The 16,172-nt window shown below is 35.7% G+C and overlaps 2 protein-coding genes across 4 annotated transcripts; both read right to left on the bottom strand.

Annotated features, from left to right (window-relative positions):
• Nucleotides 1-2,686: 2,686 nt before the first annotated feature.
• Nucleotides 2,687-4,671, bottom strand: LOC131159115 (uncharacterized). 2 transcript variants are annotated; one of them, XM_058113860.1, is made up of 3 exons: nt 4,143-4,671; nt 3,959-4,012; nt 2,687-3,052 (listed from the first exon to the last, which is right to left on the bottom strand). In XM_058113860.1, the coding sequence occupies exons 1-3, from the start codon at nt 4,422-4,424 to the stop codon at nt 2,819-2,821; spliced, it is 570 nt and encodes a 189-aa protein (XP_057969843.1). In that variant the 5' UTR covers nt 4,425-4,671; the 3' UTR covers nt 2,687-2,818. The 2 variants fall into 2 exon arrangements, with proteins under 2 accessions (XP_057969843.1, XP_057969844.1); XM_058113861.1 differs by lacking the exon at nt 3,959-4,012 and having other exon boundaries at nt 4,143-4,645.
• Nucleotides 4,672-6,028: 1,357 nt separating this feature from the next.
• On the bottom strand, nt 6,029-15,627 carry LOC131154009 (sorting nexin 1). 2 transcript variants are annotated; one of them, XM_058106462.1, is made up of 11 exons: nt 15,338-15,627; nt 15,068-15,202; nt 12,810-12,945; nt 10,269-10,402; nt 9,577-9,651; nt 8,587-8,746; nt 8,302-8,435; nt 8,092-8,160; nt 7,819-7,898; nt 6,585-6,645; nt 6,029-6,500 (listed from the first exon to the last, which is right to left on the bottom strand). In XM_058106462.1, exons 1-11 carry the CDS (start codon nt 15,347-15,349, stop codon nt 6,291-6,293), a joined length of 1,206 nt encoding a protein of 401 aa, XP_057962445.1. In that variant the 5' UTR covers nt 15,350-15,627; the 3' UTR covers nt 6,029-6,290. The 2 variants fall into 2 exon arrangements, with proteins under 2 accessions (XP_057962445.1, XP_057962454.1); XM_058106471.1 differs by having other exon boundaries at nt 15,068-15,199.
• Nucleotides 15,628-16,172: the final 545 nt, after the last annotated feature.

Genomic DNA, 16,172 nt, shown 5'->3' with positions numbered 1-16,172 from the left:
AGCAATATTTTGTTATGAAATTATGGGTTTGCCGACAGATATATTGCAGTATGGTTTTTAGAATGTCAATTAAATGTATTTAAATGTTAACAGTAATATTGTACACAACAACTCATGCTAGCCACACAGTGATAATAATATAATCTGTCTTACTAAGAGGTGTCTCACCTTATTATACAAATCATGTTTCAGGTCTTTCGAGGGATTGAGTCTAACGTACTGCTGGGCTGGTGTTAGACAGTCGATAGATATTGTTAGAGCTGGTGAGACATAGACAGTAGTTTTGTTATTTTGGGGATTGTAATAACAGGATATGAAATTAGTTATGTATGTGGGAGATAGTTAGAACTCTCATAAACGTTAGATGTATTAGTATGTAATTTTCATGGTGTATGTATATGATGATCAGTATGGAACACCCGTTTCCTCTTATTTGGGAGGGTTGTTTATGTATGGTATTAGAGAGACGTGTATGTTTTGTTTTAGTAGCACTCCGGGCCCACGTAGAGGGTCGGGGCGTTACATTTCCAATTTTTAACTGATTTTCTAAATATTCCACAATTGCTTTTCACAAGAGTTGTTGAGAATCTATAGGGCATTTTAATTTCTAAATATTAAATGGATCAATCATATATTAACATACTAATTAAGTAATTATATTAATTAATATATATAATTTAAATTTAAATTGATTTTTTGGGTTTTTCCGATTCAATTATATTTTGGAAATCGAAATAAAAAATTTACATTTTCTAAGACCGAAACTGAAACCGAATACCGAAAAGCCGAACCACTTGTGATTTCAGTCCAATTTTTGATTTTTTGGTAATTTTTGTACACCCCTACTTACAACAAACCTATTATGTATCATTACTTCCTATTTATTTTTGGCATTTAAAAATTAAAATAACTTTTATTGCATCAAAAAATAACTACTAGAAATGCAAAAGATCCTTAATTATATTGCAAAAATAAAAAATAAATTTAAATAATTAATGAAATTTACTAAAAATAAATAAAATAGATTATCCGCTTGTCTATCTCGGGTGTTTAAACACTAGCATAATTAAATCCAAATGAATGAGTACATTTTTTTATTTTTTTTTCTAGATTTGTATTAAAAAGATAGATGATAATGAGTTTGCTTAAATGTGCAAAAAAATTATTTCTTATTTTAAAATTCAAGATAGTTGCACTTGTTTTCCAAGTTTTCAAAATTTATATAAAGTAATATCTAAAATATGGAATTTTGGGAGTTCAGTTTGAGTTTGTGTGATCTAGAAGAAACTGTATATATAATTTACACAAATTAATTTCACAAGATCCAGATTCCATACTCTATATACCAATTAAGAATTAGAAATATCTTTTCAACTTTTCTATATAAATTTTAAAAATTAAAAAATAAGGTGACATTTGTAATTATTTGAAAAATTAGAAATAAAAATAAAACTTAACTCACAAGGAAATGGTGTCAAACCTTTCTACTACTGTTTATTGATTTCATACAAATATTTTAAAAATAAAAAAGTTAGCTAATTTTTTTTGTAATTTTTAGAAAACTAAAATGAAAAAAATAAAAACTATTTTTCAAAATGAAACAAGCCTTAATATTTTTAAAAATTGAAAATGCACCTCCAACATTTTTTAATTATCCAAATCTACTATATATATAAAACCCTCTTGTTGTTAATTAGCTGCTAAATTATCGACTCATATGATGGCAATTTCTGCATATTAAACGCTTTGGATTCTAATTTTTTGTACATTTATGCTGCGATGGATTTATTTAATTTTAATAAATATATAGGGAGAAAAATAACCAAAAATATAATAATAAAAAAACAATGGACTCTACCGGTTATTAACCATTCCTACAAGATTCAAGAAGGGAGATAACGTGACCCCCAGGGTGTAGCTCAGGTGGTAAGGGCGGGCTGCGGGAGTGCCTCTCACGAGGTCAATGATTATACACCTCCTTGGTTCGATTCCTTCCCTCGGCTCCTGAATTTACCTCCTTGGCAGTGTGGGGTAGCTGCTCAGGGCGTGGGATTAGTCACAGACTGTAAAACGGACGTGTACACCCAACGTAACCCAAAAAAAAGAAAAAAAAGAAGGGAGATAACGTGCCCCCAGGGCGTGGTTCAGGTGGTAAGGCGTTTCTTGAGAATGCCGCTTGACGGTTAGCTTGTAAAAGCCTCCCGGGTTCGATTCTCGCCACTGGGCTCCTGAATTTACCTTCCCTGTGGTATCGTGGGGCCAGCTCCACAAGATGTGGGAGTAGTCACAGAGCGTAAAACGCACGTGGACACCGGGTGATATTCCAAAAAAAAAAGAAAAGAAAGAAGGGAGATAACGTTGTCTTGCTTGTTGAGCTTGAGCCACACGAATAGATCACAAGAAAATAAAAGGAAGCATGCTGTTTCCATAGTTCATTACTTCATGTCCAGCATGTGCAAAAATTTAAACAATTCACTGATTGATGCTCTTGGTAGCCACCCTCACTTTTCATTGTTTTGTTTTGGCAGCAAATCTCCATAAAACCAAACAGAGCCTGTTGAAATTGCTCACAGTTCGTGCTTTATATATTTTCCTTCACTTGTTTAAAGTATGAATAGAACTGAAGAACTGATATTCAGCCAATGGATGTCATTGGCTGCTAGTGGTTTCTCACATTAGTATGGAATTGACTCCAATGAGACCCATTTTGTTAATTGTTAAAACTTAAAGCCAAGCTTTGCTGGCTGATTACATTTGATCGTGTTCGATACAAGTATACTATTACAGAAGTTAATTACATTTCAAACAACACATCTGTTCAAACTCTAGCAGCTTCAACTGACTTCTTGAGGGCCGACAGAAGACTTCTCATGATTCTTGGTTCACCGGGAGGGGGGCGATCTTTCAAGGGACCGTTTCTTGTGGCTCGAAAAATTGGACCAGAGCCACCAGCTGCAGGGCAAACCAAGCAATCTATATGCACGCGGACTTCGGTCTTCCCATCATCAAGTGTAACAAAGCCCAACCTAGCCCCGCCTGGTATTTTGTCTACCTGTTCCATTGAAATGTAGAGCAACCCATTAAGCCAAATGGCCAATCTAGGCTAGCATTACTTTCAACTTCATAACTTGGTGAAATCTAGGCTCGAGTGTTTGAGTTTCTCAAAAAGAAAAGTGCTTACTTGGGGACAGCGAGGTTACATCCAATTGCATGATGGAATGGGATTGAGAAAGCAAGGGATAGATAGATGCACAAGTCTCATTACCCTTCTTATTTTAGATTCCCACCTCATCATGCAATTAAACACAGCGCACGAGGTCATGGTTAGATTCCCAATCAGGTTAACTGTAGGGCAGCAAGGGAAGAAACAGAAAAGAGAAGGAGAAGACAAAGACGAACATGGGAGGGAGGGGTAGCTGCATTAAGCCCATGTTTGGAGAGACTTTGAGTTTGAATAAGATGTAATATAAAATTGTATTGAAATCTGTCCAAATTCATCCAAATCCAAATCTCTATTCCCCTAACGCAATGTAAAGGGAATTAGGAATTCAAACTACAAGTGAAACTATTCCATTAGACCAACCTTGTAATCCTAAATGTAGAAGCAACACTAGTATTTACATAAAGCAGCAAAAGAGCTGAAAGCCCTAAAACAGTCAGAATTACCTAATTGAAACAAAATTTCCAACTTCTAAAGCATACGTATAAAATAGGCAGGACTAATGATGAATCCTTGACACTTACGAATCAGTGACTTGAAATTTTAACCTATGGGAGTCTATTTAGTTGTAGAAAATAAATAGCTTCTACTAAATGAGTGGAAAGTCAGTTTGCATAATTCATGCCAAACACCTCTAAGCATTGTATCGTTAAACACTGTTTGGGTGTTTTTTTCCCCATTCGCCCATTAGTAGCTTTAGGTTTCCTATGAATGAAAGAACAGAACACAATGACCAACCTTCAGAGGCAGAGGAAGAGGAAGACTAGCTCCTTGGCAAAGACTATTAGCCCACTGTCAAATCAAAACCCCCAAAAAAATTAATATTCCGTTTTCAATTAAATGGGCTAGAATTAAAAGCTCACAATTTACAGACATTTCAAACCTCACAACGAATAGAAGTAGCAAGTGATCAGTGACGCACCTGAAAAAGGAGGGTTTCGAATCTCGCAACATCAATATCCGGAGGCAATTTCATGGTTCCGAGAGACACACCGTCGTCGGCTGACGCAGTGCCGTCATTTCCCGGCGTGGCCTTGCACAGTGCCGCCAGATTCGGGTAGCCCGGAAACTTGCACTGTTGAAAGAACCGGTGGGTAGCACAACTGGGGAATACCAGCGCCTGGGGAACAGCCTGAGGGGACGAGAAATGCAATGGAGAACCGGCATGTGTCGGGTGGAAGACGAGTCTCACTGCAGCAGCCATGGCTTCCGTCCTTCCGAGCGTCTCAGAGAGAGAGAGAGGGCGGGAGAGGAGGAGGAGGAGGAAGAAGAAGAAGATAGAAAAACCGCAACACTGGGGAGTGGGTAGGATGAAATGATAGGCTTTGGAAGGTTGAGATTGAAACTTGAATGGCACCCTTCACTGGAATACAAACAGTTCACTTCTGTGCAGGATTGGAGACTTGGAGTCAACAGATTATTGACAATGTGAAAGAAAGTAAGGCCTGCTTGTTATTATTTTTATTTTTTGTTTTAATTCTATAAAATGGTTTAATAAATTATTTTTTAAAAAAATATAATTTTATGACCAACAAGATTTTAGTTTAATATGTGCACTTTTTATTTAACTAAAATAAATAATCGTACAAACCTTTCCCTATATATGGAGATGTAATTACTAATTAGGACATATTTGGAGCAACCTTGCTTAGCACCCTGGATATAACTCGGACATTACTTATATTTCCATGCTAACTATAAAGAGAGATATACAATTTTGAAAATAAAAACAATTCATGTCTTTTATCTTATAAAAATGACATAAATTATCTTATTTTATAATTATATATAGACAAAATAACTTTTTTTTTTTTTACTATAATACAAAATAAACTAAAAATAATGTATTTAGAAGTTATGAATAATTGAATAAAAATATTATATTTATACAGATGCTCAATTAATCCTAATGATATTTGGGACGCGGCGGATTCAAGTCAAAACAATTCATTCCCCATTTTATTATCCTAAATACGTCTTGAGTTACAAATTTATCCCAACCACTCTCGAAACCATTTATATCCCCATCCTTACATAATCTTCTACATCTTCTATTTTCATGCGCTTCCACACCCATACACACACCATTTAGGTTATCAGACTAATAATTGACAAATCATAATTTTCTAAAGTTGAGGGTGAGTCTTAGATCAAAGATAAGATTGTTCCTTTACGATCAATTGATCATAAATTTGAATCCAAGGAAACAACCTTTCTACATAAAAATTAGGATAAGACTACGTACACTGTGATCACTCTTCTAAAGTTTCAATTATGATAATTTTATCCTTAAATTTCAGTACATTGTGACAATGTCCATTGAAACTTTTAAGAATCAGAGTGATACCATTTCAACTTTAAGAAAGTAAAGTGTAATACAGCGAAACTTTAAAGACCTGTCCATTAAAAAATTGTGAAATGGTTGCTAGGGGATGACATAATAATTTATCTACATATACAATAAAAAATCATATTTGGCTAATCAAACAGTTGTATGATAGTAGGTGAAACAACTTGATATGCTTGGTAGACTTCTTTCAAAGTTAATTTTTGTAACTTGTGAAAAAGGTAACTCATCCAAATATTTTTGACAAACAAGTGACATCATACATGATTTAATTCAAGTGTATAAATAGCATTTTTTTTTTTAAGAATAGACAAACAAAAAGTCCCTTCAAATTTTGAACGCAACTTCATTTACCCTATGTTTAGAGAAGTCTTGGATTTGAATTTGAGGATTTAAGTAAGATATAAACATAAAATAAAATTGTATTGAAATTCATTCAAATTCAAACCCAAGGTCTAAAATTCATACTTAAACGTGACATCAATTTTATTTTTTTTCGTTGAGCTAAACAGCAAATTCATTTAAATTGGATCTCAAAGTTTTGAAATAAAACCCAAGCCTAGTGAGTTTTGCCACTAATTGGAGCTCTTCAAAAAAGATCTATAACTTTACAATTAGGCCTCAGTTTTTAAAAGGTGGTAAAATGGAAACAGCCACTCTACAAACAACACCAGAATGTCCTTGGACATTCAGTGGATTTCACAGTTTCAGAGGATTCATCTGTCATGACAATGAGCAGGCTTCAAGCTTAGGAAGGAGACTTCGCCAGGCATCTGCAATACCATTTGCCAGACGAGCCTGGCCCCTTGCAAATTCATGGAAAGCAAGCCCCATGTCCAATGTTTTCTGCTCTTGGAAGCGCACAATCTCTTCATTCATAAGCCGCACAATCGTCTCAAATCTTCTTGTTGCTTCCTCACTCTCTGCCTTCAACTTTAATAAAAGAAACCAAAATAGAAGTCAATATAAATAAATTCATAAGGTGTACGCCAGAAGATTTCTACACAAGAAACTTGCCTCCTTATATTCAAACTCGGCCTCTCCCACCTTATCGGACCGTGTTAGCATGAGTTTGTCACTGCAAACCAGTAAGCAAATTATTACAAACTAGAAAATACAAACTGAATCCACTCTGAGCCAAAAGTGAAATGAACTTAGCAGGTGAAAAACAACCAGCAGCAGTGACCAAAGGGTGCCTTAAAATGCACAATTCTTTTCTATAGATTAACAAGAGTTTATTGTTACAAATGAAATGTGCTGCTTCATGAATTCTGTTGGGATAAAACAAAAAAAACTTATAGCAGCATATTTGCTACTTGCAAACACATTTTGGATTTAACATAAGGTAACTGTCCAAGTGGTAAATGTGGCTCTTCACCTTACTCAATGCTTGGGTTTGAGTTGCCGGCACGTGGACAACTACTTGAGGCCACATGCAGGGACTAAATCCCAGTAAATACACTATGCGTGTGCAATGGAGACTGCGTATGCCAGAAGCAGGTGATCAAGATTACAGGCATGCCTCATCACCACCACCACTTCAAATTTCACCTTCACCATTTTTAAAAAAAAAAAAGACACGTGTTGGTAGAATGTGACCATTTCCTATAATTTAAAATTAAATCAAATTTTAATGCACCGTCCAAATGCCACCTCATATTGTCAGGACTTCATTAAAGGACAATACAGTTAAATGTATCTCCACTACAGGAAAAACTAGCTAGCAGTTTCAATTTCCATATTATCCTTTCAACTTAACTTACCCTACAAATCAAACAATTAAATAGGGGGAGACACCAAAATGGTAATTAGAAGTAAAGTGAAGTTCCCCAAAACTCATCCACATGCTCTGTTATCCTGTTCTTCCTTTTTGTTTTCTTCTTCTATTTTCATCCAACTTTCAGGTAATTATTTCTTCTCTATTATTTTCTATTGCACACACACACAGCGTGGTCCCATTAACTAGTCAATGGTAACAACTAACAATGCTATATTACCACTACCTATGCCGCACAGCCTACACTCAATGCACTTTTTAAGAAAAAATGAACTGTGTCAGGTTTCTGGACTCTGGCAATGGATGTTGGTAAAGTATCTTCCTACCGGTAAAAGCAAGCTTTTGTATGTGCAGATCTATCATCAAAATAGAAGTCTTTATATGTGCAGATCAACAATCAAATTAGAAAGCTTACTGTTAAAGCAGATATAACAAGAACACAAAATAAATAGAAATAGTTGACCAGAACCATACAGATTTATCTCCTTCAGCTTAACAGTTTCAGCCAGCTCACACTGTTGCCTGAAGGCATTGGCTCTCTCTGCTATTGTAGCCTGTCCCCAAAAACCAACCACGGGAAATGGGAAAAAAAAAACGACAAAGAAAATAAAACACTGATCAATCCTCATTAATTTTTCTCCTTTTTAATGTTTTAGCTGAACTCGACACATGCAATTCCATCTGGCCACAGACAAATTAAGATCCCAATTTTTTTCAAGTGCTTAGCATTGGATAGACCAAACTCACCTTAATAGATTGCACAGCACGAACATAATCTTTCAAAGGTTCTTCAAAATTCATCAAAAGGTGGTGTGCCTGACCATTCATATGGAAGAATAAAATCACCATGACAAACTATTTCAAAAAGAAATCTCAACAGTGTGAGAGGTGGGTTCATGGCTTCATGCATGTGTGCAGGGAAGAGTCACTTAAAAGGAGCTTTCAATTCAAGCCTACCTCCTTCTGCAGCTTAACTGATAATGTCTCTGATTTGACCCCAAGCTCAGAAAATGCTTTTCCAAGGGCATTTCCCTCGCAAACGCCCAGGAGATTGACTGCCTTCCCAAAATCTGATAGAGATTGCCCCAACTCTGTGGAAAAAAGATAAAAAAGAATTACATCTCATGCACATGGCATCGTCAATAATACTAAGCGGAAGGTTAAAAACATGAATGAGATGGAGAACAAAAACTATTTAAAATAAAAATTTCTCATATAGCCACTCTTCATTATCCTAACTACCTCTGTGCCTTTTAACTAAACGATATGCATGCTTCTGAGCCTCAGCAACGTGATCTTCAAGCTCAAAGATGTAATGTTTCAGCTTCTCATATTCAGGGTTCGATTCCTCCACTGGCTTTTCCTTTCCAAGAACAACATCACTCACTTTAGTCTGAACATCCTGTAAAAAAATGGAAAAGTCACTACCAAATCACATTTAATCCTCCCAAATGAACAGTCCTTGTTCAAGCAGCTCTTTTAGTCCTACAGTCATCTAATGTTACAAATAAGATCAAAATATCCTTCAAGATAATAGAGGACCATCTCATGGAGGGCTGCCTAAAAAACTTCATATACTCACTATGAAGAAGGAAAAGAAAGGAATTTTTGGTAAAAAATTTGAGCATCCACATCGGAGATAGGCCTGGGAATTGTTCTCCAATGTGGAAAAAATGCTTGGTCTGTTCAAATGTAACACAAAGAACTGGTGGACCATTACTGGAGGTGGCATTAAGCTCTCCAACCATGATATAGAATAATATGAATTGCAGGGTACGAAGTCAGGTTCAAGACATTTCTAATCTACGGGATGACTTTATTCTATATTTCTACCATATGGGTATCCTCCACACAGCTAAAATTGATGAGTAGGGAAACCGGGTTAGAAATAACCCCAAACAATGTTCGAGATTATGAAAAGTGACACTGTGCGTGATGCATACATTATGAATGCTAGTACTAGTACTTCCTGCTGTTCATACATGCATTGGAGGCTTTCTTTGATGTGTATATATTTTGAAAAATAAAAATATCCAGTAAAGAGAGAAGTCTTTATTTCAATGTGTTTCCATATGTCTTTAAGGAATTGGGTAAACCACTAAAGCATCTTCATTTAAACAGGCTTCCATCTACTTCATCACATTCATTTAGAATTAACATTTAATTTATTTCGATATGAGCACCGTCAATTTTCAAAAGATATAATGATATTATCTCTTAACTATGAATTACCTTGAAAATTTGCATCAAATCAGCTGGCTTCTTCTTAAAAATACCAGTCTCTTGAGACCTTGCCCTCTCCATTGTCTGCACAGAAGGCCAATAAAATCAAATTAAAAATAGAAATTTAAAAGTAAAACATAGCATTTGGACAGTTTTACAACAGTATCGATCTGATTTTAGTAGATTCTGCAGGGACCAATAAGAATGGAGGGTTAGAATGTCAGATGCATCAATAAGCACAACAAGTTCTTCCCAAAAAGAAGTTCATATGCAATTCTTTTAAGTATCAAAAGTACCCCAGCAATGTTTATCATGGGTTATACTATATATCTGGAGCAGCATAAAATCCTGGCAATATAGTGATAACAAGGTATAAAAATATATAGGCTTAGTTGATTCTATGCTGGAAAGGGGACGGGAATGGGAATAAGAATGCTAACAAGCAGACAATAAGTCAGATGGCTCTCACTTTTTCATTCACATTTCCATTATGATTCCCATTCCATCATACAACAAATTCAGCCTCATATTTTGCTTCACTCATAGCATACAGAAGCATGCATCAAGGCACAATAATGCAGATTCCAGATACCCAATATCTGATAATGATTAAACTAATTTCAGAGTACTAAAAGGGAATTGTTCTGTTCTATGTTCATATTGTTTTTGTTTACTTAAGACATCAAACTATAATCTTTAACCTCTTCGTCCGCCTGCAAGAAAGTTCTCAGATCCTCACTCTGCTGGAGCTCATGATGTGAAGCTATCCGGTTAACAAATATATCCAATGCTTGACGCCTCATCTCAATAAATTCAGCACTGAAACGGAATTTCTCTGTGTTGGAGATAGTAAAGTTAGTCTAAATATAATTCAAAATGCATACAATATAATCTTAATGTAGTATCCCCTCCTCCTCCTTTCTCTCTGTCTAATTAAATACCCAAAAGGCTGTCTAAGACTTAACAAGCAAGATAAAGAAGACAGATCAGCACTATGCCCACAGTGGTTCATTGAACAGAAAGTGCATATTTGGCCATTCTGTGCACATTGAGTGGCACCATTCTGATTTACATAACATATGAACTGTGTCACAAAAAAGATAGAATCATTCATTTCCATGTCAAATACAATAATTTCCAATGATACTTGCACACACAGCACATAATCATTGAAAATTTAGGATGGAGTCATGACTGATCTTATAACTTTTGAAAATTTGTGGAAGAAGATAGAACACAGTTCATTGGGTCGGTCTATTAATGCATCCGTCCCCAATCCATAGAGGCCTTAATTGTGACTCCCATCACAAGACATAATGTGAAGTGAGCCTAACAATTAGTGATGTGGCAATAAAATGGCCTGTCGACCAATTCAGCAAAGATAAGAAGGCCAAAATTTAGTTCAAGAGGCACCGTCTAAACTCAATATCCAGTGGCCCTTAGCCAGGTAATAATGCGTTTTTTGTATTTTCCTTTTTCAATATGCATGAAAACACTTTACAGATTGTTATGGACAACATAAATGCATAAATGATCATGTACCCCAAAAAATAGATCTACAGATCAGTTCTAATACACTCTTGATATCAAGACAAAATGGGAGAAATGATTTTAGGTAAAATCAATCAATCCATGGATTGTTTCTTTACCCTCATACAGCGCAACTTACAAGCAGTAGTTTACAATTTATTTATCAAATCAATCAATCCATGGTTTGCTTCTTTAGTCCCTGAAAAAGGGATGAAAGAATACAGTGGAACAACCCGAGTCATACAGCAGAATACCCAGTGGATGAAGAACAACAGTGAACAAAGCAAAGCCAACTGCAAATTAATCAAGCAACTGGAGCATAAGCAAGTGCAGCTGCTAAGGCTTAGTTTGGCCCCCCTGGTGACTTTTAAAAAGGACCTTTTAAAAAGAAACTGATGAAAAGCAGTCTTTTTATATTATTTTAAAAATGTTTGGTCCTCTTGAGACTTTAAGTGTTCGGTAAAAAGCTGACTTTGAGTGTTCGGTAAAAAAGTTGACTTTGAATGTTCAGTAAAAAAGTTGTAAGGTGCCTAAAAGAATTTAAAATGACTAAAATAGAAATGTAATTTTAGGAAATATAATTTATGTATTGTTAGTTTTGTAATCTTTGATAAAAAAAAAATTAAGGACAATATTGGAATTGAATAGTTTGTTGGAGAAAAAGCTAGCTTTTAGCTTCTGAAAGCTTTAAATCTCTGACTTTGAAAAGCTCATCAAAAAAGCTAAAAGTTAGCTTTTAAAGACTGGAAAAGCTGTTTACCGAACACGTTTGATTCAATTTTTACTTTTAAAAAGGAGAAGTTGAGGCAAAAAAAGGGGAGGGCAAACTCACCCTAAATCTGTTCAGCCAATCTTGTAAGAACTGAGAGTGTTCTTGATTACACCTACCCTGATCACACAATCTATATAAAAATATTTTGTTCCCAAATAAATTGCAGATTAAAATTTGAAAATTATTCTTATAATTATGCATACAAATCAATGTCTAATTAATAAATCCTTCATACCTTCTGGTTGTTATACAATAACGAAGCTGGTGTTGAGCCACTATTCACAATCAGGATCCATATGTTGGCAAATAAGATATTAAGATAATGATTAATCTCTGCCATACACACTTGTTTTAGATAATTTAAGACAATTTCACCCATAACATCCAAATATATTACACTACGATGGCCAACCATCATGATTGCCTATAAATTAAATAACCACACATTTGGAAATATATGATGGAAGTACAACTTCCAGGAAAGCAATTGGAAGATGAGAACCTACCAATTAGCTAGAACAGTATTTGAGCCCTTCTCATTTGTGATAGTCATAAATGAACAATTGGAGCATATCAAGAAACCTATTATATAGATACCACTGAGTGAAAACTACAGTGATGCTTTCAGAGAAAGATACTCAAATGACCATGACTAAGATATGATAGAGATACAAGCACAACAATAGAGTCCTTAGATGATGCTTAAGAATCTAGGCATCAGAATTTCACTTGGTAATGCCATGCTTAAAAATTGGAGAGAAAGCACTGCAGACATTGCCCGTCAAATCAGAAGAAAATAAAGAAGTGGAGATAGTGGCCCTTTAAGTTTAAACACCAAAAATAACCATCATGATGCCATATTGTTACACTGTATAGTATTTTTAGATTACTATGAGATAATCTACTTATACCAGCGGAAAAATCATCATTTGAATGTTACCTACAGCACTCTTCTCTGGAAGAGGAGGAATAAAAATGCCCTTGTACTTCTCAAAAAGTCGATCGCGAAGCCAAACAAAATCACTATAACGGCGAATGACAATCTTCTCTGGCCCTTGGTACTCAGGCAAATTCGTCTGCGAAGAAAATAAGTCCTCTCAAACATTCAAAAAAGCAAACTGGCATAAGTCGTTGAATTTTATTTTTCACTACATGTAGAGGGAAAAAAACATGAATAAAGCAAAAGAGATACCATTCACAACAAAAATGCAAAGATGAATAGTATATTGCAGCAACAGTAACAAATGTCCTTTACCTTCACAATTAAATTATCCATACGACTTTACTAGAGCACAGAAACTACTTAAGACCTTACAACCGAATAAAAATACTTAGTGAAACGGCAAGAACAAAAGTAAATTCACCCTGAACATCTTTGGACCAAATTTTGTGTGGTCAAATTAGAGCTGATTCTGGTGAGTCAATGACCTTGTCTAACCACTCAACTGTCTGTTATCTTATCAATGGGCATGTTTCAACTTGACTAGCATATCAACATGTGTATCGCACAGTTTAGATAAAGAGAGCAAATTGCAGCACATCAACTAATTTTCTTACAAAAATGAGCATACGCATGATATGTCGAAGCACTACTGCTCTCTCTCTCTCTCTCTCTCTCTCTTCGGATAAGAAATCACTCTTCTCTTTATTTATGATGCACTGCATTGACACCCAATGGCGTCCCTATGCTGCAAACAGTATGGCCAATGCTTTTATTAATTTGACTATCAAAGTTTAGTATATTACCCTCGCAAGATTTATTATCAAAAAGTGTTAACAAGAACAGAAATATGTAAACACATGTCCCATAAAGAACATAGTAGTCATGGACACAAAGTTACATTTTCATGTGTGCTTTGCACAGATTCCAAAATTCATTGCTGCCTCAAGACTAATTGGGTTCCAAGCCTCAACAAAGCCTGAAAGTTTTTTACCCCTTAATTTTTCAATTTCTTCTAGTGACCTTGTCTAACGATTAGCAACTCATCTGTCTGCTATCTTATCAATAGGCATGTTTCAACTTGACAAGCATACCAACAAGTATATCAACGTAGTTAAAGACAGAGAGCAAAATGCAGCACATCAATTACTCTGCTTACAAAATGAGCATAAGCATTTTTATGTGGAAGTATCACTCTTCTCGTTTTTTTTTTTATTATGAGAAATCACTCATCTCCTTATACTTGATGCACTCCATTGATGCCCAATGGCGCCCTATGCTGCAAATGGTATGGGGAGTATTTCTATTAATTTGATTATCAAAGTAAAGTAAATCACTCTCTCAAAATTTACCATCGAAAGGTGTTAACAAGAACACATATTTGTAAAAAGGTGTCCCATAAAGAACAAAATAGTCATAGACACAAGCCCACCTGAGTGCTTTGTACAGACTCCAAGATTCTTGCTGCCTCAAGACTAATTGGGTTGCAACCTCAACAAACACAAATCCAAAGCCTGAAAATTTTTGACCCCTTAACTTTTCAATGTCTTTAAATTGTTAGATGTGCCTGTCAATTTCAAGTCTTAAGTGTTTGGTAAATAGTCTGAGCATACCAGCCTTTTTTTTTTTCTTGCTTCAAGATATTCCCATGGAATGTGCAGCTCTATCTTCAGTAGTTCTCAACGTACCTTCACTGTCCCATTTCAGCTCAAGTTACATAAGTTGCATCTCTTCGGTGCAGCTCTTATCTTCAGTAGTGTTATCACTCGCTAAAGATAAGTCTAAAGTAGTCTATGCCCTCACACACCTGCCCTGATCTCTTATTTTCTGTATCTTACAGACTTAATCTACCTTCTAAGTCCAGAATTCTTAACTTTCAATAAGCCAAAACTTCAAGCCCTTTAAAATAACACACTAGTTGCAGGTGTTAGCCAATAGTATTGAATCAAAATTGGAAACTATTGCAAGGAGCCATGGCAGCACAGTACATGAGAAATTTTCAATCCATCACGTACGAAACTACATATCTTAATCGACCTTGCAGTTGGGGTAGAGTTCAATTTAGGGAGCATAAATTCATTTTTCACCTTTTCCATGTCGCTTAGGTCGATTCCCATCCTAACGAACAAACTCAACTCTATCAACCCACTGCCCCTCCCCAACGCAAACCATTTCTCGCAAGCACTTAATAAAATCCAATACTTCTGAAAGAAGATATTGAGAAGCAAGGTACGGAAACGATGATAATCACAAATTACCTTGGTGATGACCCGGTAGGAGATGTAAGCTTGAACGCCATTGCCCAACTTCACAGGATCAGTGACTGAGACTGATAGAAAAGGTTGTGCAGACGTAGATCTAGGGCTTTGTGATGGCCCAGATCCACTTCTCTGCTGCATCATATTTTTACAAACAAAATTACACACTGATATTAATAGATCGAATCAAAGTGTTATGTATTTGATTTGCATCTAGATGATCCAACAGGAGAGAGAAAAGACAAAGGAGGTGGTAGATTCGCGAATTACCGGAGTAATCATGGTCCTCCCGGGACTAAGGTTGAGAAAGAAGATAGAACAGTCAGGCCAGAGATAGCTTCGCCTTGATATCGCGGAGGTGAAGAGACCACTGGCGACCGAGAGAGGGTCCCGTGCAGCTAGAATGCGCCGTGCGCGCACCACGCTGTTCCGGCGTCCGCGAGTTCTCACGAGTCGCGATATGAGCAACGATACTTTCTTTTGTTGGTCGATACGCCACGTCACTACAAGGAGCAACGGGGATCAGGCGAATGAGCCAATTCTCAATTATTTTCTGGGATAGGGGAAATTTCGCTGAAATCGTTTTTAAGCAACACGATTTTAAGTTAAAATTGTTTTTTTAATCTAAAATTGCCCTTGCGCCATTGTGCGTGGTTAACTCATCTTGCAAAAATGCACAGCGAGGAAAGCTATTCTGGATAATCCATTTGGAACATATGATTTCTTTAAAATGACTTTGAAGTGCTGTTTCAAACATAATGATTTCAAAACATATTTTCAAAATCATGCCTATGGCACTTGTTTTGTAGACTAAGGAAGATTTAGGATCTTTTATAATTTATTATTATTTTTATTATTTGTTAAATATTGATCTACAATGTCTATGCTATAATTCTACCTTCAATATAGAGGTTCCAAACTCTATCCATTTAGATGCTTGATGGGAGGCAACCAAAATTGATTGAAAGAGAAATATAAAGAGTTTAGCCTTTTGGTAGAAAGGAGTTGTAGTGATTGAAATATCGCGATAGACCTCTATGTAAGCAAATATTATTCTAACTAATAATGCAATAAAGAAGGAAGTTATTGGTGAAGCCTTTAGCAA

Source organism: Malania oleifera, chromosome 1 (assembly GCF_029873635.1).
Source record: "Malania oleifera isolate guangnan ecotype guangnan chromosome 1, ASM2987363v1, whole genome shotgun sequence".
Taxonomy (NCBI): domain Eukaryota; kingdom Viridiplantae; phylum Streptophyta; class Magnoliopsida; order Santalales; family Ximeniaceae; genus Malania; species Malania oleifera.
This window is presented reverse-complemented; position numbering and strand designations above follow the sequence as displayed.